Source organism: Cetorhinus maximus, chromosome 5, assembly GCF_964194155.1.
Source record: "Cetorhinus maximus chromosome 5, sCetMax3.hap1.1, whole genome shotgun sequence".
In the NCBI taxonomy this organism is placed as follows: Eukaryota; Metazoa; Chordata; class Chondrichthyes; order Lamniformes; family Cetorhinidae; genus Cetorhinus; species Cetorhinus maximus.
Genome location: NC_135883.1, coordinates 173,689,292 through 173,714,333, shown reverse-complemented (window position 1 = coordinate 173,714,333; position 25,042 = coordinate 173,689,292). Strand labels below are relative to the sequence as shown.

The following is a 25,042-nucleotide window of genomic DNA, read 5'->3' as shown; positions in this document are numbered from 1 at the left end:
AGCCCAATGACATTACCATAATATAAAAGCAAAAAACTGCGGATGCTGGAAATCCAAAACAAAAATAAAAATACCTGGAAAAACTCAGCAGGTCTGGTAGCATCTGCGGAGAGGAGCACAGTTAACATTTCGAGTCTGAAGAGTCATATGGACTCGAAACGTTAACTGTGCTCCTCTCCGCAGATGCTGCCAGACCTGCTGAGTTTTTCCAGGTATTTTTATTTTTGTTTTCAATGACATTACCACTTCGCCATGGTCAGTGCTATTTGATAGCACCGTTGAAGACACCTTCAGTCAGTTTGATGGAGAGTAGACTAATGGGGCGATAATTGGCCGGGTTGCATTTGTCCCATTTTTTGTGTACAGAGCATACCTGTACAATCTTCCACATTGTTGGGCATTGCCAGTGTTGTAGCTGTACTGGAACAACTTGGCTCGGAGCACGGTTAGCTCTAGAGCACAAATCTTCAGTACCACTGCTGGAACATTGTCAGGGGCCATAACCTTATCAGTACCCAGTGCCTTCAGCCATTTCTTGATATCACGTGAAGTGAATCGAATTGGCTGAAGACTGGCATTATTGATGCTGGGGACCTCTGGAGGATGCTAAGATGGATTATCCACTCGGCACTTCTGGCTGAAGATTGTAGCAAATGTTTCAGCCTTGTCTTTTCCACTGACATACTGGGCTCCCCCATCATTGAGGGTGGGGATATTTGTGGAGCCTCCTCCTTCTGTTAGTTGTTTAGTTGTCCACCACCATCCATGACTGAGCGTGGCAGGACTGCAGCGCTTAGATCTGATCCTTTGGTTGTGGAATCGCTTAGCTCTGTCTGCCACTTGCTGCTTATGCTGTTTGGCACAGAAGTAGCCCTGTGTACAGCTTTATCAGGTTGACAGCTCATTTTTCGGTATGCCTGGTGCTGCTCCTGAATTTTTTGAGGAGGTAGCTAGTTGTGTAGATGAGGGTAATGCAGTTTTTGTGGTCTACATGGACTTCAGAAGGCTTTTGACAAGCTCCCACATGGGAGAATGGTCAGGAAGGTAAGAGCCCATGGGATCCAGGGCAATTTGGCAAATTGGATCCAAAATTGGCTCAGTGGCAGGAGGCAGAGGGTGATGGTCGAAGGTTGTTTTTGCGATTGGAAGCCTGTGATTAGTTATGTACCACAGGGATCGGTGCTGGGACCCTTGTTGTTTGTGGTGTACATTAATGATTTAGACGTGAATATAGGATAAGGTAAGCTCGCAGATGACATGAAAATTGGTGGTGTCGCAAATAATGAGGAGGAAAGCCTTAGATTACAGGACAATATGGATGGGCTGGTAAGATGGGCAGAGCAGTGGCAAATGGAACTTCATCCTGAGAATGTGAGGTGATGCATTTTGGGAGGACTAACACGGCAATGAATGGTAGGACCCTAGGAAGTACAGGGGTTCAGAGGGACCTTGGAGTACATGTCCATAGATCCCTGAAGGCAGCAGCACAGGTAGATAAGGTGGTTAAGAAGGCACATGGGATACTTGCCTTTATTAGCCGAGGCATAGAATGTAAGAGCAGGGAGGTTATGTTGGAGTTGTATAAAACGCTAGTTAGGCCACAGCTGGAGTACTGTGCACAGCTCTGGTCGCAACATTATAGGAAGGATGTGATTGCACTGGAGAGGGTGCAGAGGAGATTCACCAGGATGTTCCCTGGGCTGGAGTGTTTCAGCTATGAAGAGAGACTGGATAGGTTAGGGTTGTTTTCCTTGGAGCAGAGAAGGCTGAGGGGGGACCTGATAGAGGTATACAAAATTATGAGGGGCAAAGATAGGGTAGATAGAAAGAAACTTTTCCCCTTAGCGGAGGGGTCATTAACCAGGGGCATAGATTTAAGATAAGGGGCAGGAGGTTTAGAGGAGTTTTGAGGAAAAATGTTTTCACCCAGAGGGTGGTTGGAATCTGGAACACACTGCCTGAGGGGGTGGTAGAGGCAGGAACCCTCACAACATTTAAGAAGTATTTAGTTGAGCACTTGAAATGCCATAGCATACAGGGCTACGGGCCAAATGCTGGAAAATGGGATTAGAATAGACAGGTGCTTGATGGCTGGCAGGGACTCGATGGGCCGAAGGGCCTGTTTCTGTGCTGTATAACTCGATGCCCTCCTGCAGTCTTCATTGAACTCGGGCTGATCCCCCAGTTTGATGGTCATGGTCGAGTGGGGATATGTCGGGGCCATGAGGTTACAGATTGTGGTTGAATACGAATCTGCTGATGGCCCACAGTGCCTCATGGATGCCCGGTTTTGAATTAAGATCTGTTCGAAATCTATCCCATTTAGCACGATGGTAGTGCCACACAACATAATGGAGGGTATCCTCAATGTGAAGATGGGAGTTCGTCTCCACAAGGACTGTGCAGTGGTCACTCCTACTGATAATGTCATGGACAGATGCATCTGCAGCAGGTAGATTGATGAGGATGAGATTTAGACGGTTATTCCCTCTTGTTGGTTCCCTTACCACCTGCCGAAGGTCCAATCTGGTAGATGTGTCTTTCAGGACACGGCCAGAAGCAGGGAAAGAAAGAGAGAAGGAATGGAATGGGAGGGGGTTAGGAGTGAGTAGGGTTGTATCTCTGGCCCCGGGGAGGGGATGCCTGGTTAAACCTCTGGCTGGGATCATTGGGCAGGTAGGCCTCTGTACCAGGGAAGCAGCAGAATGCCAAGAGAGTAATTGTTTGCTGTGTGTGTGTGGCAGGAGGAAGCTTGCAGAATGGCCTGGGAGTTGCTGACCGAGGTCTATGGGATTCCGCAGGACCGACTCTACGTTACCTTCTTTGGGGGAGACCCGCTTTTGGGACTGACACCTGACGAGGAGACTAAAGAGATCTGGCTGAGCATTGGGTGAGAAAGCAAGGAGTGTCTTTTCACAGTGCCATGGGGTTTAATCTAAGAGACTTGGGAGCATTCTCACCGCTGTCCGCCACCTGGAGGCTTCTGAAACCTTCAGCCAAGCTTCCATTAACATCCAGGCTCTGACTATTCCGATGTTTTCCTGGCTGGCCTCACAGCTTAAACCTTCCATGAATATATACTCATCCCAAACTTTGCCCATATTCCTGAGCTTGCTGACCAACATTGGCTCTCATTCTCGATTTTAAAATTCTCAGCCTTGTTTTCAAGCCCTTCAATGCCTTCATTACTCTATGTCAACTGTAGCTCAGCTGGTAACACTCTAACCTATGTTCAAGTCCCACTCCATAGATCTCAGCACATAAGTTTCGGCTGATATTCCAATGCAGCACTTGAGGGAGTGCTGCACTGTTGGAGGTGCTGAGTTTTGGAGGTTGGCCTGCTCGGATGGATGTAAAGGACCCGACCGGCCAGTTTTGAGAAAGGACAGGGGAGTTATCTTCTGTATCCTGGCCAAGATTTATCCCTCAATCAACACCTCAAAAAACAGCTCACAGCTCAACCCTCACATTTAAGTTCAGTACTTTAGTTTTAGATTTAAATACTTCACTATGAAAGTAAATGTGAAATTTTATCATATTATAATCACCCTTTTCCAGCAAATCACTTAATATCAAATCATTAGTTAAGCCTGTTTCATTACACAAAACAAGATTCTCCCTGGTTGGTTCCATGACAAATTGTTCTAAGAAACTGTTTCAAATGCATTCCATGAACTCAGTCTTCAAACAAGTTTTCCCTATTGGATTTGCCTGGTCTGTATGAAGGTTAAAGTCCCCACAAATATTGCATTGCCTTTTTACAAGCTTTTCTTATTTCTCGATTAATACCCTGATCAACAGTACAGCTACTGTTTAAAAACTTTGTAAACCACTGTGAAGACGGATGTTATTTTTTATAGTATTTTTGGGAATATGGTGGTATTCTATAAAGAATGGTGCGTGTGTCTCCGTCTATGATTGATTAAACTGGGGGAAGGTTAGTAAAGACAGCTTGTCTGTGGGAACTGAGGTGAGAAGTAAAGGCACTAGCTTTACAAGCAAATAGGTTGGATTTTAAAATTTGCGTTAGGCGATAGGTAAGGATTTGACTTTTCAGCTGTTAAATTTCAGAGGGGAGTTTAGAAGTGACAAGTGACTTTTACAACTTACAAAGGTTTCATAAGTAAACGAGAAGGTTATTAATTTTTATTTGATTCAAAAGGGGAGGCAATAGGAAAATGTGAAAGATTTTTATATTTTCGAAAAGCTGAGTTCGAAGAGTTGCTGAGGACAATGGGATCGAAGGCGAAAGGGGAAAAGGATACTTAAGGAAAGATGTTGAGCTGAGTTGTTGGCTCTGTGGGAGAGATATCCTGGGACCAGCTCTGTGCTGAGAGAAGGTGTGCAATCTGAAGCAACCATCCAGAAACCAGGAAAGTCGTTGTTTCAGAAATCAGTCTCGTTTCTGAATATTCTTGGATTTCCACAGCAGAGTGGAAGAGAGTGAGAAGTCGTGTGGTCTACCTTTACTAAAGTGACAGCAGTGTTGCCTTGGGTAATATTACTGGAGTTAAAAATCTATAAGGGAGTGTTGCCAAGAAGGTGTTTAATTATGTGTTCTGACCAAGTGAGTATTTTTTTGGGGAGGTTTTGTAAGACTGTTTTAACTGTGCAACTTGAATCTTGTGTGCTTAAGTTTTCTTTTCTTGTTAATAAATCTTTTAATTTTTAAAATCCCAAAAATGTTACTGGAATTCTCCACTCCTGGGATCAGTAGGTTTCTCCTCATTTTCAGAATATAAAAAAAGAGGTTATGATCAGTAAGACAAGTTCCCTCTGGGATTTGGCTTCCTCAAAAAATAACCTGCTGTGGTCGTAACAACTACTCTCACCAGCGTTTCCTTCTGAGCCAAGACCCTTCCTTGTTATTGTCTTTATGTCACCTTTTATTATTAGGGCTATCCATCCCCTGCTTCCTCACCACATCCCTGTTTTGCTTGTCTGTTTGAAACATTGAGGACTCTGGAATATTTAGTTCCCAATCTTGGTTACCATGTGCTGCCTCTTTATAATGGCTATTTGATCAAACCCATTTACCTCTATTTGTGCCACTGATTCATATATTTTGTTCTGAATGCTTTGTGCATTTGGATAATGCCTTTCATTTTAAGTTTTTACCATTCTTTGCTGATTTGACCTTATTCATCGCACTATTATTGTTAAATATTTTGTCTCTTCCTGTCACACTCTGCCTCTCTTTATCTCAATCACTACTTTTCTCGTTATTTCTTTTCAGTTGAACCCTTGCCAGGCCCTATCTATAGCCGCACAATTCACCAGCCTGGTTTCAGTGGAGCCTGTCCTGTTGTAAGGTTGTATGTTGTCTCATGAAGAGGTCTAGAGGCTTGTATGGTTGAACAATAACTGTTTATTAATAACACAAATATATATATACATAGGATACAGTCCTGACAAGGTGCTATCTTCATGCCGACTTCTACCAGACTCACTCCTACACTCTACAACTCCCGTGTGACCCTCTACATCATAATGTGGGTGGTAATGTTTCCCCAGTCCCACATTAACCCTTACAGTCCCAAACACCCTAATACTACACCTCCCCCACCCCCCAAGTCTTCACCCAAATGTATTTACAATAATATTTACATGCTACCCCTTCTCCTCCCAAGTTCCTGACTTTACAGATTCCGATGGTCTGGAGGCTTCATGACTCTTGCAGATCTCGTTCTTTTCAAGTTTGCAGGAGTGCTCAACTGTTTTGAGCTGACTTTGTTTTTTTCATTATTCATTCATGGGATGGGGGCGTCGCAAGCTAGGCCAGTATTTATTGCCCATCCCTAATTGCCTAATGGCTTGCTAGGCCATTTCAGAGGGCATTTAAGAATCAACCACATTGCTGTGGGTGTGGAGTCTCATGTAGGCCAGACCAGGTAAGGACGCCAGATTTCCTTCCCTGAAGGGCTTTAGTGAACCAGGTGGGTTTTTACAACAATTGACAATGGTTTCATGGTCATTATTAGACTTTTAATTTCACATTTTTTAATTGAATTCAAATTTCATCATCTGGCGTGGTGGGATTCAAACCCTGGTACCCAGACCATTACTCTGGGACTAGATTACTAGTCCAGTGACAATACCACTATGCCACTGCCTGGAGTTGAAGTTGTAGCACTTGGTGTTTCAAATAGCTGGGTGTCAACACCTGGTTTCTTTCTTGCGCTCCTTAATGTTGTATTTTTCTTTGTGGGCAACCTGCCTTCCTGGTCAGATGCGATAGTCTTATCCCCCTCCATCCAGAGGGAATGTTCGCTCCGTTCATAGAGTGGACTCGGATTTTTTTTCGTCGGGGTCCTCCATGTCCTCCCTGCAAGTTGAAAGTTTACCTCTCTTACGTTCCTCATCCTTAAGCTCAGCCTGTAGTTTGGCTCCTAATGCTGCACATTGTTTCTTCACATGCACTTGTGCCTCCCTGAATTTTGTTTTGGTGAGTTGGTGGTCACTTCTCTCCTGCTCTGAGATTAACTTCCTGTTGTGCGTGTGAGCTTGAAGCTTCAGCTTGGTTTCTGTGGTTTTTCCTGGTTCTGTGACAGCAGCTGTTTGACTCTAAGGTTTGAGCTCAACCTTCTGCTACTCCTTCTCCTCTGTGTCTTCTATTTTAAGTATGTTGGACTTCATCTGGAGATTTGGCTGGTTTGACAGAAGAAGAGTATTTTCTGCCATCTCAAAGGAGCTGGAATAACTGTCTCTGCGAAGAATGAGGGCAATTCCGAACTGAAATCCCCATCGAGATCATCAGCACTGGTGGACCTCTCGGGAGCCTCCAGTTCATTGTAGTTGACTTCAGTGGTTGTTTCGATGTCTTCTGCCATTTTGAGGAGGCTGAGGGGACACAGATATCTCTGCTGAGGAGAGAAAAGGGTTGATTGTGGATGACATACAGAATTTTGATTATTTGTTTGTTGCCTTATGGAGCAGCTCTTGAATCATGCCTATGACCAGTCGTTGGATTCCTTTGGGGCCATACAATGGTGTGTCTGCTGTCTGTAGCCATGGTTCATGATCCAGCAGGATCACCACACTGTTATGACTAATTTGAAATTAGTGAGGTGACCATTTACAGAAATGCCAGCATTCCAAAATGTGAATCTGGGATCCTTAATTTCTCCCAAGAAACACTGTTGGACTACTTCTTGGTGTGGCTCATCTATCTCATGGACTCATTTGGGATCCTCCACACATCTCAAGGTTTGGACTTGCACATCTTTCCAAAGTGTCCCAGGCGGATGCATTTCAAAGCGATTGCTGGACGCTGCTGAGGCCTTGAGACGCCACAGCACTGATATGGTCTGCCACCAGCTTCTGTTTTGCTTGGGTATTGCTTTCATTGCCCGGGAGTCTCCTTGCTCTTTTGCTGCTTTGAGTTGCACTGTTGGGGTTGCTGTGTACCACGGTTTAACTTCTCCACGCAAAATGGGCCAGTTTTTCTGGCGGACTTCCAATTGTCTGATTTGGGTGGCTTTTTCCAAAGTCAGATCATCTTTAAATTGGAGTACATCCGAAAGATCATCGGACATTTCCACTACTATTCAGTCTGTTTGAGCTCCAACTTAAGGTCACCATTGCCACAGCCTTCAGGCAATATGAAATAACTCATTTATGAAAGAGCCTACAGTCTCCCGGGCTTTTGGACTCTCTTGTTAAGTTTTGTTTGTTCCCAAAGTTTATTGCTGCTTCAGTTAAAGTAGGTGTCAAAGGACTTCATGACCTCGTCAAAGTTATCAGAAGATTAATTTATTCCTTGTCTGGCAATTATGTCATTGGCTATTGGACCTACTGAATATGATAGCGTATTTGCTTGTTCAGCACCGGTTTTCTTATTCAAGCCTGATGCTATCATATATCTTCAACATCCTCTTCTCCATAATGCCCAGTTTTGCACCTGATCTGGCCCTTTCTTCTGCCTTAGTTGATCTGGCAGCAGTGTTGGTTTGCCATCTATGGCTGTTTTCAGCACAGGGGAATGCAGGTTTAATTTTTTTTTTAAATGGTACTGCAGTAATCTGTTTTTTCTCTTCCTGCACTTGTCGGGATTTGGCAGGTTCCCATTGCGGTTACAGAGCAGTTTTAAACTTCGGCGATTCTGCAGAAAATCTTTTGAACAAATTGTTTAGACCAGCTAGTTGCTTTCCTAAGTTTGGAGAATAGAATTGAAACAGTTCTTTTTTTGGCTCTGATTTCTCTTCAAAAATTTTTCTTTTCATTCATGAGCAGTTGCTGCCACTATGTTGTAAGGTTGCATGTTGCCGCATGAAGAGATCTAGAGGCTTGTATGATTGAACAATAACTTTATTAATAACACATAACCATATGCATATACAGGATACAGTCCTGACTAGATGTTATCTTCACGGTGACTTCTACCAGACTCTCCACTACACTCTACAACTCCCATGTGATTCTCTATATCATAATGTGGCCGGTACTGTTTCCCCAGTTCCATATTAACCTTTACAGTCCCAAACACCCTAATACGACTCATCCCTACAAAACATCTTCCTCTTTCCCCGGTACTGGTCTCTATGCCCCATGAATTGAAATCCTTGTCATTCACTCACGCCAATCTTTGAGTCACACATTCAACTCTCTATTTGTTTCTATTGTTGTGTGGCTCCCATAGTAATCCAGAGATTGTTGCTTTTGAGATTCTGTTTATTAATTTGGACCCTAGCTCCTCATACTCCCTCAGCAGAACCTCATTGCACCTTTTCATTGGTTCCTACATAGACAACCAGATCCTCCCGTTCCCACTCCAGGATCTTCTCCAGCAGCAAGGAGGTGTCTTGCAGCGCAACCTTCAGAATTCTGGATTGTGGTTGCAGAGAACAGTGTCTATTCCCTTAACTATACTGTCCCTTAACCATATTATTACCATATTATTTTTCACGCTCCCCCACCTCCATTTGGATGGTCTCCTGTCCCACGGTGCTGTGCCCAATTTGTTTATCCACTTTGTCCTTATCCACACGGGCAGCACAAACCTCATACTTGTTGGAGCCTCCCAGCACTGCACCTGGGATCTCCCTCCTGTCCATGACCACTAACCAGATTTGTACCATTCCCTAAGCTGAAAGAACTTGACAGGGTGGGTGCTGAAAGGATGTTTCCTCTTGTGGAAGAAACTAGAACTAGGGGGACACAGTTTCAAATTAAGGGCTCGCCCATTTAAAACGGAGATGAGAAGAAATTTATTTTTGTGAGTCTTTGGAACACTCTTTCCCCAGAGAGCAGTGGAGACAGAGTCATTGAATATTTTTAAGACAGAGGTAGATAGATTCTCAACTAACAAGGGAGTCAAAGGTTATCGGATGTTGGTGGAATTTGGAGCTGAGTTCACAATCAGACCGGCCATGATCTTATTGAATGGTGGAGCAGGCTCAAAGGGGCCAAATGGCCTACTCTTCCTAATTCATATGTTCATAAGGAGTGTGACTGCTTCCTGGATCAAAGTGTCCATGTAGCCCTCCCCTTCCCTGATGCCTTGCAATGTCTGAACCTCAGTCCCCAGCCTACCAACTCTGAGCTGTGCTGAACTTACTGCATTTGTGGTGTCCAGGATCGCAGTTCACAAACTCCCATTTGCTGTAGATATAACGCATCACCTGCACTGTCATCTAGATCTAACCTTGTTTAATTTATTTAATTAGTCTATGTGTTTAATCAATTTAGCGTATAGATTTTCATCTTGAACTAAACACTTGATCTGACTTAAGTTATAGCTGGATTAAATTAAATATGTGCCTGTAACACAAACCCACTGCAAATATTGAAGCCAAAAAGCAGCAACTCCTTCCCCCTCTGCACCAAGTTCCCAAAGCCCACCTTTTACCCTGTGTTTACAATGCCCTCTCCTCATGACCACCCTGTGTGTTGGCAGATACTGTTTACTATTATACAACTTTCAGTCATGCTCATGTTACAAGTGCCCATCCAGTTTCCTGCTGACAGTAACTAGCTTCTATTCAGCCGATCACTTGCTGATGAATTGTCACTTAACTGCTACTGACAGGCAGTTTCTGTTGTCTAATATGCAGTTACTTTTACAGTTTTTAAAGCTCTAAGTTGAATGTAGAAAGTTAAACTAAATTTCAGTTTGATGCTGCTCACTGACAGCTCCTTAGCAGAGGGTTGCATTTGTACCACATTCCCCACCTTTACACTCTGATGGTGCTGTCCACTGCGTGTGGTTCCTTTGCACAGTGTGTGCTTGAAGAAGGAGATTGATGTGAGGGTGGAGGGTAGACTCCCGTGAACGGAAATGAGGAAAGATTGTTGGCACTCATCTATCCTGTTCCATGTCGCCTTCAACACTTCTGAGTGGCATCACGAGGACTAGAACTTAAACACACTGTGCCGGGGGTCAGGGGTCATGCGGGTCAAAGGTCCATCATGTTCAAAGTCTGACAGATCCCTTGTATTGATTTTTGTATATTTTTTTTTCCAGAGTTCACCCAGACCGTGTGCTTCCATTTGGTCTTGCTGATAACTTCTGGGAGATGGGAGAGACAGGGCCCTGTGGGCCATGCACTGAGATACACTATGATCATGGGGTAGGGAGAGGGGCAGCGGCACAGGTCAACAGAGGCAATCCACAGCTCGTGGAGATCTGGAACCTGGTCTTCATGCAGTACAACAGGTCAGTGTGGTGGAACATTGTGAGGGGAAAGAATGAATTTGGGCAGGAGTGTAGTGTGGGCTGGTATTAAGACTAGGGTCATGGCGTGGAGGTGGGGTCTGTTTAGCTCATGGAGTGATGGACAATGTAGGCGGAGCATTACTCTGTATCCAGCCTGTGCTGTACCTGCCATGAAAGTGTTTGATGGGTCAGTGTAGAGGCAAAAGGGTGGGAGGATCTTAAAACAATGATGATCACTAGGGACAAAACAATGAGAAAACTAATGGGGCTAAAGGCTGACAAGTCCTTTTGACCTGATGGTCTGCATCCTGGGGCCTTAAAGGAAGTGGCTGCAGAGGTTGTAATCTTCCCAAATTCCCTAGATTCTGGAAAGGTCCCTGTGGATTGGAAAACCCCAGGTGTAACACCACTATTCAAAAAAAAGGGAGCCAGCCGGAAACTATAGGCCAGTTAGTCTAATATCTGTCATTGGGAAAATGCTAGAATCCACTATTGAGGATCTACTAGCAGGGCACTTAGAAAATCATAATGAAATTAGACAGAGTCAACATGCTTTTGTGAAAGAATATTTGTGTTTGATAAATTTATTAAGAGTTCTTTGAGAATGTAACAAGTGGAGTGGATAAAGGGGAACCAGTAGATTCTCCTCTTCTTAGGCAGTCCCCCGGGTTCGCGGATGACTTGCTTCCACACTAAAAATGAGTTCTGAGTTGACTGAAGAGTCCAATACGTGACCTACAGTCTCTGTCACAGGTAGGGCAGATGGTGGTAGGGGGAATGGGTGGGTGGGGTGCCTGGGTTGCCATGCTCTCCCTTCGCTGTTGATGCTTAGCTTCAACTAGCCCTTGGTGATGAGACTCGAGGAGTTCAGCTCCTTCCTGGATGCTTTCCCTGCACTTCGGGCGGTCTTGGGCCAGGGATTCCCAGGTGTCGGTGGGGATGTTGCACTTTTTCAAGGAGGCTTTGAGGGTGTCCTTGAAGCATCTCCTCTGCCTTCCTGGGGCTTGTTTGCCATGTTGAAGCTCCGAGTAGAGCACTTGTTTTGGGAGTCTCATGTCAGGCGTGCAGACGCTGTGGCCCACCCAGCAGAGCTGATCAAGCGTGGCCAATGCTTCAATGCTGGGGATGTTGGCCAAGAACATTGACGGTGGTGCGCTTAACCTGCCAATAGATGAACAGGATCTTGCAGAGGCAGCGCTGGTGGTACTTCTCAGAGTACAGCAGGCACATAGTCCACGTCTCTGAGCCATACTGGAGGGCGGGTATCACTATTGCTCTGTAGACCATGAGCTTGGTGCTAGGTTTGAGGTGTTGGTCTTCAAGCACTCTCTTCCTCAGGCAGCTGAAGACTGTGCTGGCGCACTGAAGGCAGTGTTGAATCTCGTCGATGTCGGCCCTTATTGACAGTAGCTCCCTAGTTATGGGGAGTGGTCCACATGGGGGGTGCAGTGAGGTGCGGAGAGGGCAGATTGGCAGAGGATCTCTGCCTCATGGATGTTTAGCGTCAGGCCCGTGCTCTTGTATGCCTCGGTGATGGTGTTGATGATGGCTTGGAGCTCAGCCTCTGAGTGTGCGCAGACACAAGCATCATCTGCATACTGTAGTTCAATGACGGGGTGGGAGTGGATGACAGTGTATGTAATATATTTGAATTTCAAAAAGGCAGTCAATTAGGTGCCACATAAATGGTTACTTCACAAGATAAGAGCTCATGCTGTTGGAAGTGATATATTAGCATGAATAGAGGATTGGCCAACTAACAGAAACCAGAGAGTCAGGATAAATGGGCCATTTTCAGGTTGGCAAACTAAAAAGCGGAGAGTTGCAGGGATCAGTGCTGGGGTCTCGATATTTATGATCTATATTAGTGACTTGGATGAAAGGTCAGACTGTAGTCAAATTTGCTGATGATACAAAAATATGTAAGCAAGTTGTGAGGAGCATACAGAGAGTCTTCAAAGCGATAAAGATAGGTTAAATGAATGTGCAAAATGTGGTTGTCCACTTTGGAGGAAGAATAGAAAAGCAGAGTATTATTTAATGGAGAGAGACTTCAAAATGCTGTGGCACAGAGGAACCTGGGTGGTTCTAAGTGGTCTGGCAGGCTTAAAAGTAGATAAATCTCCAGGCCCGGATGAAATGTATCCCAGGCTGATGAGTGAGTCAAGGGAGGAAATAACAGGGGCGCTGGCAATAATTTTCAATACCTCTCTGGCCACAGGAGAGGTGCCAGAGGACTGGAGGACAGCCAATGTGGTACCGTTATTCAAGAAGGGAGGAAGGGATAAACCAGGGAACTACAGGCCAGTCAGCCTAACCTCAGTGGTGGGGAAACTATTGGAAGCAATTCTGAGGGACAGAATTAATCTACACTTGGAGAGGCAGAGATTAATCAAGGTCAGTCAGCATGGCTTTGTTAAGGGGAGGTCATGCCTGACCAATTTGATTGAATTTTTTGAAGAGGTGACCAGGTGTGTAGATGAGGGCAATTCATTTGATGTAGTCTACTCGGACTTCAGCAAGGCTTTTGATAAGGTCCCACATGGGAGACTGATAACGAAGGTAAGAGCCCATGGGATCCAAGGCAATTTGACAAATTAGATCCAGAATTGGCTGAGTGGCAGGAAGCAGAGGGTGATGGTCGAGGGGTGTTTTTGTGACTGGATGGCTGTGTCCAGTGGGGTTCCACAGGGATCGGTGTTGGGTCCCTTGCTGTTTGTGGTTTATATAAATGATTTAGACTTGAATGTAGGAGGGTTGATCAGTGAGTTCGCGCATGACACGAAAATTGGTGGGGTGGTAAATAGTGAGGAGGATAGCCTTAGATTACAGGAGGATATAGACGGGCTGGTAAGATGGGCTGATCAGTGGCAAATGGAACTTAATGCAGATAAGCGTGAGGTGATGCACTTGGACAGGACAAACAAGGCACGGGAATACACGATGAATGGTAGGACCCTGGGAAGTACCGAGGATCAGAGGGACCTTGGTGTACATGTCCACCGGCCCCTTAAGGTAGCGGGACAGGTAGGTAAGGTGGTTAAGAAGCCATATGGGATATTTGCCTTTATTAGCCGAGGCATAGAATATAAGAGCAGGGAGGTTATGCTGGAACTGTATAAAACACTGGTTAGGCCACAGGTGGAATATTGTGTGCAGTTCAGGAATCCACATTATAGGAAGGATGTGATTGCACTAGAGAGAGTGCAGAGATTTACCAGGATGTTGCCTGGGCTGGAGAGTTTTAGTTGTGAGGAGAGATTGGATAGACTGGGGTTATTTTCCCTGGAGCAGAGGAGATTGAAGGGGGACATGATTGAGGTGTATAAAATTATGAGGGGCATAGATAGGGTAGACAGGAAGGAACTTTTCCCCTTGGTGGAGGGATCAATAACCAGGGGGCATAGATTTAAGGTAAGGGGCAGAAGTTTTAAAGGGATGTGAGGAAGAATTTTTTCACCCAGAGGGTGGTGGGAATCTGGAACTCACTGCCTGAAAGGGTGGTAGAGGCAGAAACCCTCATAACATTTAAGAAGTATTTGGATGTGCACTTGCAATGCCATGGCATACAAGTCTATGGGCCTAGTGCTGGAAAATGGGATTAGAATAGTTAGGTACTTGTTTGACCAGCGCAGACTCGATGGGCTGAAGGGCCTTTTTCTGTGCTGTAGACCTCTATGACTCTATGACTATGACAGAGTAGATGCTGAGAGGATTTTTCTGCTCATGGGGGGATCTAGAACTAGGGGACACAGTTTCAAACTAAGGAATCTTCCATTTAAGGCAAATGAGGAGGAATTTCTTCTCTGAGGGTTGTTAGTCTTTGGAATTCTCTTCCCCAGAAAGCAGTGGAGGCTGGGTCATGGAATATATTCAAGGCTGAGTTAGACAAATTTTTGATAGACAAGGGAGTCGAGGATAATGGAGGATTGGTGGGAAAGTGGAGTTTTGACCACAATCAAATCAGCCATGATCTTATTGCATGGTGGAGCAGGCTTGATGGGCCAAATGGCCTTCTGCTGCTTCTATTTCTTATGACCTGCGCCTGTCTGGGTCGTGTTTAATGTGAACAGTGTGGAGTGAGCTTTACTCTGTATCTAACCCCCTGCTGTACCTATCCTGGGAGTGTTTGATGGGGACAGTGTGGAGGGAGCTTTACTCTGTATCTAACCCCCTGCTGTACCTGTCCTGGGAGTGTTTGATGGAGACAGTGTAGAGGGAGCTTTACTCTGTGTCTAACCCCGTGCTGTACCTGCCCTGGGAGTGTTTGATGGAGACAGTGTAGAGGGAGCTTTACTCTGTATCTAACACCGTGCTGTACCTGCCCTGGGAGTGTTTGATGGAGACAGTGTAGAGGGAGCTTTACTCTGTATCTAACACCGTGCTGTACCTGCCCTGGGAGTGTTTAATGGGGACAGTGTAGAGGAAATGTTTGTAGGTTTAGGCAATGTTTATTGGGTGTTTTTTCCCTTCTGTAGGGAGGCAGATGGCAGCCTTCACTCTCTGCCACAGCTTAGCGTTGATACTGGGATGGGACTCGAGCGATTGGCTACTGTTCTGCAAGGGAAGCAATCAAATTATGATACTGACCTCTTCACTCCCATTCTAAATGCCATTCACAGGGTAAGAGCAGGAACAGCTGATTCAACCTGAGTAGGGGAGGGACATACCTGGGATGGAGGGGGGGGGAGGGTTCCTGGACTGGTGGGGGGGTGGGGTGGGGGGTGAGGGATGTTCCCCTGGGTGGGATGGGGGGGTGGTTTGAGGGGCAGGGTGAGGGTGGTGCCCCCGGAGTGGGGAGGGGGGTGAGGGGCGTTCCCTTGGCGGGGGGATTTCCGCTGGGGGGTGGAGGGGTGGGTAAGATTGGGGTTGGTACCTGGGGCGGTTTGAGGGTGGAGGTGTGGTACCTAAAGACGGGTTGAGGGTGGGAGTCCCCAGGCAGGTGGGCTGGGGTCTGTTCTCTGGGCAGGTTGAAGAGGGCGGTGGGAGGGGTGTGTCCGCAAGGTGGGGGAGGCGGCTCCTTGCGTGGGGTCGGGAGTTCCCAGGGTACCTGTATCGAGGCCCTGAGTGAAGCTGGTGAGTACAGGTGGTTTATTTCTGGTACTACAAGCATGTGCTGGTTGGATGTTTCTCTAGGGATCCAAAGCCCCTCAGTACCGAGGCCTGGTGGGAGTGATGGACCCTGACTCTGTCGATATGGCATATCGCGTGCTTGCTGACCATATTCGTACTCTGACTGTCTGCATTGCTGACGGCCTCTATCCAGGAATGACAGGAGCTCAGTGAGTCCCCAGCGTTTAAATACACCTTACGGATAATGGTGGGCTGGGTTGGAGAGAGGGAGAGCTAATATCACAGCGTGAGGGATCTGGGAAATGAGGGGGCTTCATTGGGCGAGGGGAGTTTGCATGATCAGAGAGGGTGTGGGGAGAGGCAAGAGGGTGCAGAGCCTCCATGGGAGATTTGAAGGGGTCTCTTGGGAGGCAGGGGGCATCTCAGGGTCGGGGGGGCAGTAGGGAAAACAAGGGATTCTCTGGTTGAGCGGGAAGCGAAGGGATGTCTCCAGGGAATGGGGAGGTTGGAGGGTGTCTCTGGGGGAGGGGAGGGTGTCTGCGGTGGGGCGTGTGGAGGGGGAGGTAAGTGGAGTGTCTCTGGGTGAGGGCGGGTGCCTGTGGTGGAGGGTGTGGAGGGGGAGGTGAGTGGGGTGTCTCTGGGTGAAGGGGGGGTGCCTGCGGTGGGGGGTGTGGAGGGGGAGGTTAGGAGGTGTCTCTGGGTGAGTGGGGGGGGGGTGTCTGCGGTGGAGGGTGTGATGGGGGAGGTAAGTGGGGTGTCTCTGGGTGAGGGAGGGTATCTGCGGTACGGGGTGTGGAGGGGGAGGTAAGTGGAGTGTCTCTGGGTGAGGGAGGGTGTCTGCGGTGGGGGGTGTGGAGGGGGAGGTGAGTAGGGTGTCTCTGGGTGAGGGGGGGTGTCTGCAGTGGGGGGTGTGGAGGGGGAGGTGAGTTTGGTGTCTCTGGGTGAGGGGGGATGTCTCCGGTGGAGGGGGAGGTGAGTGGGGTGTCTCTGGGTGAGGGGGGGTATCTGCGGTGGGGGGTGTGGAGGGGGAGGTAAGTGGGGTGTCTCTGGGTGAGGGGGTTGTCTGCGGTGGGGGGTGTGGAGGGGGAGGTAAGTGGGGTGTCTCTGGGTGAGGGGGTTGTCTGCGGTGGGGGGTGTGGAGGGGGAGGTAAGTGGGGTGTCTCTGGGTGAGGGAGGGCTGTCTGCGGTGGGGGGTGTGATGGGGGAGTTGAGTGGGGTGTCTCTGGGTGAGGGGGGGGTGTCTGCGGTGGGGGGTGTGGAGTGGGAGGTGAGTGGGGTGTCTCTGGGTGAGGGGGAGTATCTGCAGTGGGGGGTGTGGAGGGGGAGGTTAGTTTGGTGTCTCTGGGTGAGGGGGGGTGTCTGCGGTGGGGGGTGTGGATGGGGAGGTAAGTGGGGTGTCTCTGGGTGAGGGAGGGTAGCTTCGGTGGGGGGTGTGGAGGGGGAGGTGAGTGGGGTGTCTCTGGGTGAGGGAGGGTGTCTGCGGTGGGGGGTGTGGAGGGGGAGGTTAGAGGGTGTCTCTGTGTGAGGGTAGGTGTCTGCAGTGGGGGGTGTGGAGGGGGAGGTTAGGTGGTGTCTCTGGGTGAGGGGGAGTGTCTGCGGTGGGGGTGTGGAGGGGGAGGTGAGTGGGGTGTCTCTGGGTGAGGGGGGGGTGTCTGCAGTGGGGGTGTGGAGGGGGTGGTTAGGGGGTGTCTCTGGGTGAGGGGGGGTGTCTGCGGTGGGGGGTGTGATGGGGGAGGTGAGTGGGGTGTCTCTGGGTGAGGGGGGTGGTGTCTGCGGTGGGGGGTGTGGAGGGGGAGGTTAGGCGGTGTCTCTGGGTGAGGGCGGTGTCTGCGGTGTGGGGTGTGGAGGGGGAGGTTACGGGGTGTCTCTGGGTGAGGGGGGGTTGCCTGCGGTGGGGGGTGTGATGGGGGAGGTGAGTGGGGTGTCTCTGGGTGAGGGGGGGGTGTCTGCGGTGGGGGGTGTGATTGGGGAGGTAAGTGGGGTGTCTCTGGGTGAGGGGAGGGTATCTGCGGTGGGGGGTGTGGAGGGGGAGGTTAAGGGGTGTCTCCGGTCGGGGGTGGTGAGACGGGTGTGTCTCGGTGGTGGGAGCGTGGGGGGCAGGACGTGAGGTGAGGCTTGTCTGGGAGACGGGGAGGTGAGGGGAGACTTCTCTGCGGGAGGTAGATAGGAACAGGCGTAGGCCATTCAGCCCCTCAGGTAGAGGATTCCAAAGGTTCACGATCCTATGAGTAACACCCTTGCGTCAGATTGAACCACTTCACTTTCAAACAGAATGTAAAATTATGGTCACCCATCCGTAAAGGTTCTTTTACAACAGGAATATTTATTAGCCCTTTCTCGTTACAGATACTGGATCTAAAATAGACTGTCCTTGAGTCAGTTCCTCAACATACTGCTCCACAAAACCATCCCTAACACACTCCAGAAACTTGTCGTCCACAGCATTAGTGCTCAATAGGTTTGCCCAGTCTATATGCAGATTGATGTCACCCATGATTACTGTGTTACCCACGCTACAAGGTATTAACCTGCTGATTAATACCATGCCCCTCAGTACCACTATTTTTAAAAATTCATTCATGGGATGTGTGCTTTGCTGGCTGGGCCAGCGTTTATTGCCCATCCCTAATTGCCCTTGAGAAGGTGGTGGTGAACTGCCTTCTTGAACCCCTGTAGCCCATGTGATGTAGCTACACCCACAGTGCTGTCAGGGAGAGAGCTCCAGAATTTTGACCCAACGATATATTTCCAAGTCAGGATGGTGAGTGACTTGGAGGGGAGCTTCCAGGTGGTGGTGTTCCCATCTATCTGCTGCCCTTGTCCTTCTAGATGGTAGTGGTCATGGGTTTGGAAGGTGCTATCTAAGGAGCCTTGGTGAATTCCTGCAGTGCATCTTGTAGATGGTACACACACTGCTGCTATTGTGCGTCGGTGGTAGAGGGAGTGAATGTTTGTGGTGGGGTGCCAATCAAGTGGGCTGCTTTGTCCTGTTTGGTGGCCTATAAAGAACACCAATGTTTGCTGCCCCTTGCTATTTCTTAGCTCCACCCACCAGACTCCACATTTTGTTCTTCCAATCGGAGATCCTCCCTTACTGATGTACTGATCCCATCCCTGTGACTAGTGCAACATCATCTCCTTTTCCTTTTTGCCTGCCCTTCCTAAATGTCGAATATCCTTGAATATTCAGTTTCTAGTCTTGAAAACATGGCTGCAAGGTGACTGTAATGAGATCATACCCACTTACCTCTATTTATGCCTTTAAATCACCTACCTTGTTGCGAATGCTCCGTCCATTGAGGTGGAGTGCTCCTTGTCTTTTTGACATTATTTCGCATTCTAAGCCTAGTTGTTGCTCATCTTTGTTTCGCCTGCCTTCTAATTTCATGTGCTACCTTTCCACTAGCTGTTACCAGCTTTACTTCCTTCCAATTTGAGCTGCCCCTCAGATCCCACCCCCTCAGATCCCACCCCCTTGATAATCTAGTTTCAACCCTCCACAGCAGCACAAGCAGATCTCCCTGTGAAGATATTAGTCCCAGTGCTGTTTAAAGAGTAACCCTTCTATCCTTTACAGGTCCCACCTGCCCCAGAACCAGCCTCAATGCCTCAGAAATCTGATGCCCTCCCTCCTACATAAACTCTCCAGCCATGTGTTTGCTCAATCAACCAATCCTCCTATTCCTATGCTCACTAGCACATGGCATTGGGAGTAACCCAGAGATTACTGCTTCTGAGGCCCTGCATTTTAATTTCCTCCCTAACTCCCTAAAATCTGCTTTCAGGACCTCATCCCTCTTCTTACCTTTGTCGTTGGTACCAACGTGGACCATGACCACTGATTGTTCACCCTCCCCCAGAAGGTTGCCCTGCAGCTGCTCTGTGATATCATTGATCCTGGCACCAGGGAGGCAACACACCATCATGGAGACACGTTTACTGTTGCAGAAAGGCCTGTCCAATCCCCTCATTAATGAATCCCCTATCACTGCTCCTCTTCCACTCTTCTTCCTCTCTTCCTGTGTAGCTGAGCCACCCATGGTGCCACGGACTTGGTTTTGGCTGCACTCCCCTGAGGGAACCATCATCCTCACCAGTATCCAAAATGGAAAACTGATTAGGAAGCAAGGTAGACTCAGGGGACTCCTGCGCTACCTGCCTGGTTCTCTTAGACTGCCTGGTGGTCACCCCATTCCCTTTCTGCCTGCATGCTCCTAACCTGCAGTGTGACCACCTCCCTAAATGTACTATCAATGTAGTTCTCTGCCTCGCAGGTGCGCCACAGTAACTCCGGCTGCCACTCGAGTTCCGAAACCCAGGGGTCAAGCTTCAACAGCTGGTGACGCTCCTTACAGATGTGTTCATCTAGGACACTTGGTGCGGCCATGACTTCCCACATACCGCAGGATGTACATTTCACTGGGCCGAGATGACCTGGCATACTGTAACTATAAGATCTATTTATTACAATTAGAATAAGTAGAATAACTTACCAGTTAGTCACCAATCAGCTTCCTCCCCTCTACTGAAGTAAAAGCCAACTACTGGAGGCTGAAAAAAGTAGGAAAGAAAGTCCACATCTAACTTACTCACCAAACTTCCAGTCTGACACACTACGCACACAAGCAACCCTCAGTCCAGACCTTCACAGGCGGTGAAGTTGAGAGAGGAATCACTTGGGGGGTGGGGGGGCGGTGGTGAGGAAGGATATCTCTGGGGGGTGGGGAGATGAGGTGGGGTGCATCTCTGGAGCAGGGGAAGGGAGTGGGGCGCATCTCTGGGGTAGGGGAAGTGAGAGGGCCATCTCTGGAGCAGGGGAAGTGAGAGGGCCATCTCTGGGGTAGGGGAAGGGAGTGAGGCGCATCTCTGGGGTAGGGGAAGTGAGAGGGCCATCTCTGGAGCAGGGGAAGGGACTGAGGTGCATCTCTGGAGGAGGGGAAGGGAGTGGGGCGCAGCTCTGGGGTAGGGGAGGTGAGGTGGGGTGCATCTCTGGAGGAGGGGAAGGGAGAGGGCCATCTCTGGAGGAGGGAGAGATAAGGGGAGCATCTCTGAAGGAGGTGAGGGGGCTGTCTCGGGGGAGGGGAAGGAGGGCCTGACTCTGGGAGGAGGTGAGGGAGGGGCGGTCTCTGGGGGAGGGGAAGGAGGGCCTGTCTCTGGGAGGAGGTGAGGGACGGGCAGTCTCTGGGGGAGGAGGTGAGGTGGGTACCTTGGGGGAGGGGAGACGTTTCTGGGGAAGGGAGGATATGGCTGTTTCGGGGAGGTGTGGGGATGGTGGGGCTGTCTCGGAGTGGGGTGGTAGGGAGGATGGGTGGGGCTGTCTCGGGTGGGGTGGTGTGGGGCTGTTTCGGGGAGGTGTGGGGATGGTGGGGCTGTCTCGGAGTGGGGTGGTAGGGACGATGGGCGGGCCTGTCGGTGGGGTGGGGCGGTGTGGGGCTGTCTCGGAGTGGGGTGGTAGGGAGGGTGGGCGGGTCTGTTGGGGAAGGGGGTGATTGAGTGGTAGGGGGCTGTCTCGGGCGGGGGAGGGGTTTGGGCGGTCTCGGAGGTAGGTGTGGGTAGGGTGGGGTGACCTCGGAAGGGGGGTTGGGGGTGTAGGGCTGTCTCAGGTGGGGCGGTGTGGGGCTGTTTCGGTTGGGGTGGGGGTAAGGGGGGCCGTCTCGGGCGGGGGGGCGATGGGGTGGTGCAGACTGGTATGGGGCCGGATCAGGAGGGGTGTGAGGAGAGTAGGGTTGTCTCGGAGGGTGGGTGGGGCTGTCTCGGGGGGTGTGGGGTGGCGTAGGGCTGTCTCGGGGTGGGGAGGGTGGGGCTCTCTCAGAGTGGGGGGTTGGCTGTCTCTGGGGGAAGGTGAGGGGGTGGGGCAGGAGGGCCAATCTGTGAGGGCAGTAGTGGATGTTAGGGGGTGCATCTCGGGGGAGGGAGAAGTAAGGAGGCTGTCTCTGGGGGTGGGATGGGCTGTCGCAGGCCTGAGGGAATGTTGTTGCGGAGGGACTGAAGCTCTTCTCCCACTAGTTTGAGTCCGGACGATGATCCTGATGAGTTTGTTGTCGGTTTTCAGGCTGGTTTTACGTCGAATCCTCCGCCGAGCTGTGAGGTTTTCTGTCGAGGTCCTGCAGGCACCTCCTGGCCTCCTCGCAGGTTTGGTGCCGATGGTTGTGGAGATTCTGGTAAGAACTGTGTAAATCTCAGTTGTGTGAGGAGATTAACTGTCCTGATACTGCAGGTTATCATAATCCAGCTGTTCCTGATGTTGAGGGGTCGCAGGAACCTGGACAGGGTCAACTCACCCCCCCCCCCCCCCCCATCCCACTCTGAGCTGGGGGCATTAAGGAGCATGGCTCTCCCAGGGTGGGCTGTCAAGGAGGATTAATGCTTAAGGTTCATTTGCCGACCTTCATGTCCTGGAATATGAGATTAGAGATGAATCTCCCACATACTGTTGGAAAATCCCAGCCATTTCCTATTGTTTGGGTCTGCAGACTCCCAGCTGCCAGGGACACCACACACTGAGTGCATTATAGTTCTGGCGCCTCCCTATACGTCCTTAAACCTCCCTGCCCTTCCCTATAAAATAAATGGAAGAAATAAGATTATTCAAAGCTCTCTTCCCGTACTTGGGGACAGGATGCGTTTCATATTACTTGTAAGCATAAAGTATAAGACACTATGCAGACGTCTGAAGGGTTCTACATAGTTATTCCCTTTTAAGGTCGCTATGTTAAGAGTTTGGCATTTACTGGTTGACTTACTTTGAGAACATCTAGTTATGATATGGCAGGTAGTATTTGCCAGGCTGACCAAATCCACATTGGAAACTAGGCCACGCTATCACAATGATTTTGCAACGAGAAGGCTTCCATGCTGAAATCAGAAATAATGAGTCTACTACCACCTTTAGAGATTTTAAAGATTAAATTAAAACATTTATTAACAAAAGGAGAGCAAACTTAAACACACATATGCCTGCTTTAAAGTACCCCACAATAATATTAGGAAAAATATGATAGTTCCTTGACACCACAATGGAAAAATGAACCGTCATAATTTTAAAAGACGGTTTCATTTTCTCAACTCATTTCGCATTATTTACTATACTTATCTATATACATAAAACTATTACATTACCAGGTACATGCATTAACATAACAATATATACAAATCCTTCGTATCAACCGAGGTCATTTCAGTCCAGTGTCCACATTTCAAATGTCCAATTCGCTTTGAACTTTAGGCTCTTGACAATGCATCTGCAATTAAATTTTCCCATCCAGACACATGTATGATCTGTAAGTTAAATGGTGCAGTAATAAACTCCATCTGAACAGTCTTGCACTCAGTCCCGAAATTTGTCCAGAAAGTTTAAAGGATTGTGGTCTGTATAAATACTTGTTTCCGAATAATTGCTTGCAACGTAAACCTCAATGCTGCAATGCTAACACAAGACCTAGAGTCTCTTTTTCGTTGGTTGAGTATCTTTTCTGATGTATGTTCAGCTTTTGTGAAAAATATCCTACCAGCTTTTCAATTCCTGTTTCATCTTCTTGTAATAACACAGCACCAATACCCAAATTACTTGCAAATTAATTGCCAACTCAAACTGCTTGGCATAACTGGTGTAGTAGTCAACACAGTTTTTAAACTGTGAAATGCATTCTGACACTCCTGTGCCCATTGAAATTTCTTGTCCTTTTTTAGTAGTTCAGTCGATGGAGCCACCACATTGCTAAAATTTAGTACAAACATCTGGTAAAATCCACTCATGCCCAGAAATCTCAAAAATTCCCGTTTTGTTCTGGACCTAGGAAATTCACGATGTTTTTTACTTTCACATCTCTCTGAGCCACCTTACCATGTCCAATGATATGACCTAGATATGTAACTTGCGCTTTTACAAATTCACACTTAGCCAAGTTCATCATCAAATCAGATGACACAAAGCTGGGTGGGAGAATGAGCTGTGAGGAGGATGCAGAGATGCTTCAGTGTGATTTGGACAAGCTGAGTGAGTGGGCAAATGCAGTATAATGTGGATAAATGTCCGTTTTGGTAGCAAAAACAGGAAACGCAGATTATTACCTAAATGACTATAAATTGAGAGAGGGGAATGTGCAACGAGACCTGGGTGTCCTTGTACATCTGTCGCTGAAGGTAAGCATGCAGGTGCAGCAGGCGGTAAAGAAGGCAAATGGTATGTTGGCCTTCATAGCCAGAGGATTCGAGTACAGGAACAGAGATGTCTTGCTGCAATTGTACAGGGCCTTGGTGAGACCACACCTGGAATATTGTGTGCATTTTTGGCCTTCTTATCTGAGGAAGGATGTTCTTGCTATAGAGGGAGTGCAGCGAAGGTTTACCCGACTGATTCCTTGGATGGCGGGACTGACATATGAGGAGAGATTGAGTGGATTAGGATTATATTCTCTGGAGTTCAGAAGAATGAGGGGGGATCCATAGAAACCTATAAAATTCTAACAGGACTAGACAGGGTAGATGCAGGAAGGATGTTCCCGATGGTGGGGAAGTCCAGAACCAGGGGTCACAGTCTGAGGATATGGGGTAGACCATTTAGGACTGAGATGAGGAGAAATTTCTTCACCCAGGGAGTGGTGAGCCTGTGGAATTCGCTACCACAAAGTAGTTGAGACCAAAACATTGTATGTTTTCAAGAAGGAGTTAGATATAGCTCTTGGGGTAAAAGAGATCAAAGAATATGGGGAGAAAACGGGAGCAGGCTATTGAGTTGGATGATCAGCCATGATCATAATGAATGGCGGAGCAGGCTCGAAGGGCCGAATGGCCTACTCCTGCTCCTAGTTTCTATGTTTCTAAATCAGCTTCTTGCAGTCAATCAAACAGTTCTTTCAGATGTTGTATATGTTCCTCCCACATCTGACTGAAAACTACCCTGTTGTCAATATGAACAGCACAATTACTCAGTCCTGCAATTACTTTGTCAGTCTTTGATGTATTCTTCATACCAAGTGGCATAACTTTAAACGGATATAGTCCATCTGGCATTACAAAAGCCGATACCCCTTTCGCTGTTTCCGATAACAGTACTTGCCAATATCCTCTCAACAAGTCAATCTTGGTGATAAACTCTGATTGCTCCACTTTCTCAATACAGCCTTCCAGTTGTGGAATAGGATATGAATGAATTTTGTCACTGTGTTTAAGTTTCAATAATCCACCATAGTCTTTGTGTTCCATCCGGTTTCAACACAGTCACAACAGGTGAACTCCAGTTACAACGACTAGCCTCTCTGATGTCATTCTGAAGCATGAATTCAATCTTTTTTTGTACTTGAGGCAATTTTCCTG

The 25,042-nt window shown here is 48.2% G+C and overlaps 1 protein-coding gene across 1 annotated transcript in view; it reads left to right on the top strand.

Annotated features, from left to right (window-relative positions):
* aars2 (alanyl-tRNA synthetase 2, mitochondrial (putative)) overlaps positions 1-25,042 on the top strand; it is a 102,926-nt gene that overhangs the window by 10,951 nt on the left and 66,933 nt on the right. Inside the window, exons 3-7 of the mRNA XM_078542817.1 lie at positions 2,745-2,890; positions 10,463-10,654; positions 15,133-15,277; positions 15,791-15,936; positions 21,780-21,888. Coding sequence (XP_078398943.1) covers positions 2,745-2,890; positions 10,463-10,654; positions 15,133-15,277; positions 15,791-15,936; positions 21,780-21,888 — 738 coding nt within the window. The remainder of the gene's footprint in view (positions 1-2,744; positions 2,891-10,462; positions 10,655-15,132; positions 15,278-15,790; positions 15,937-21,779; positions 21,889-25,042) is intronic.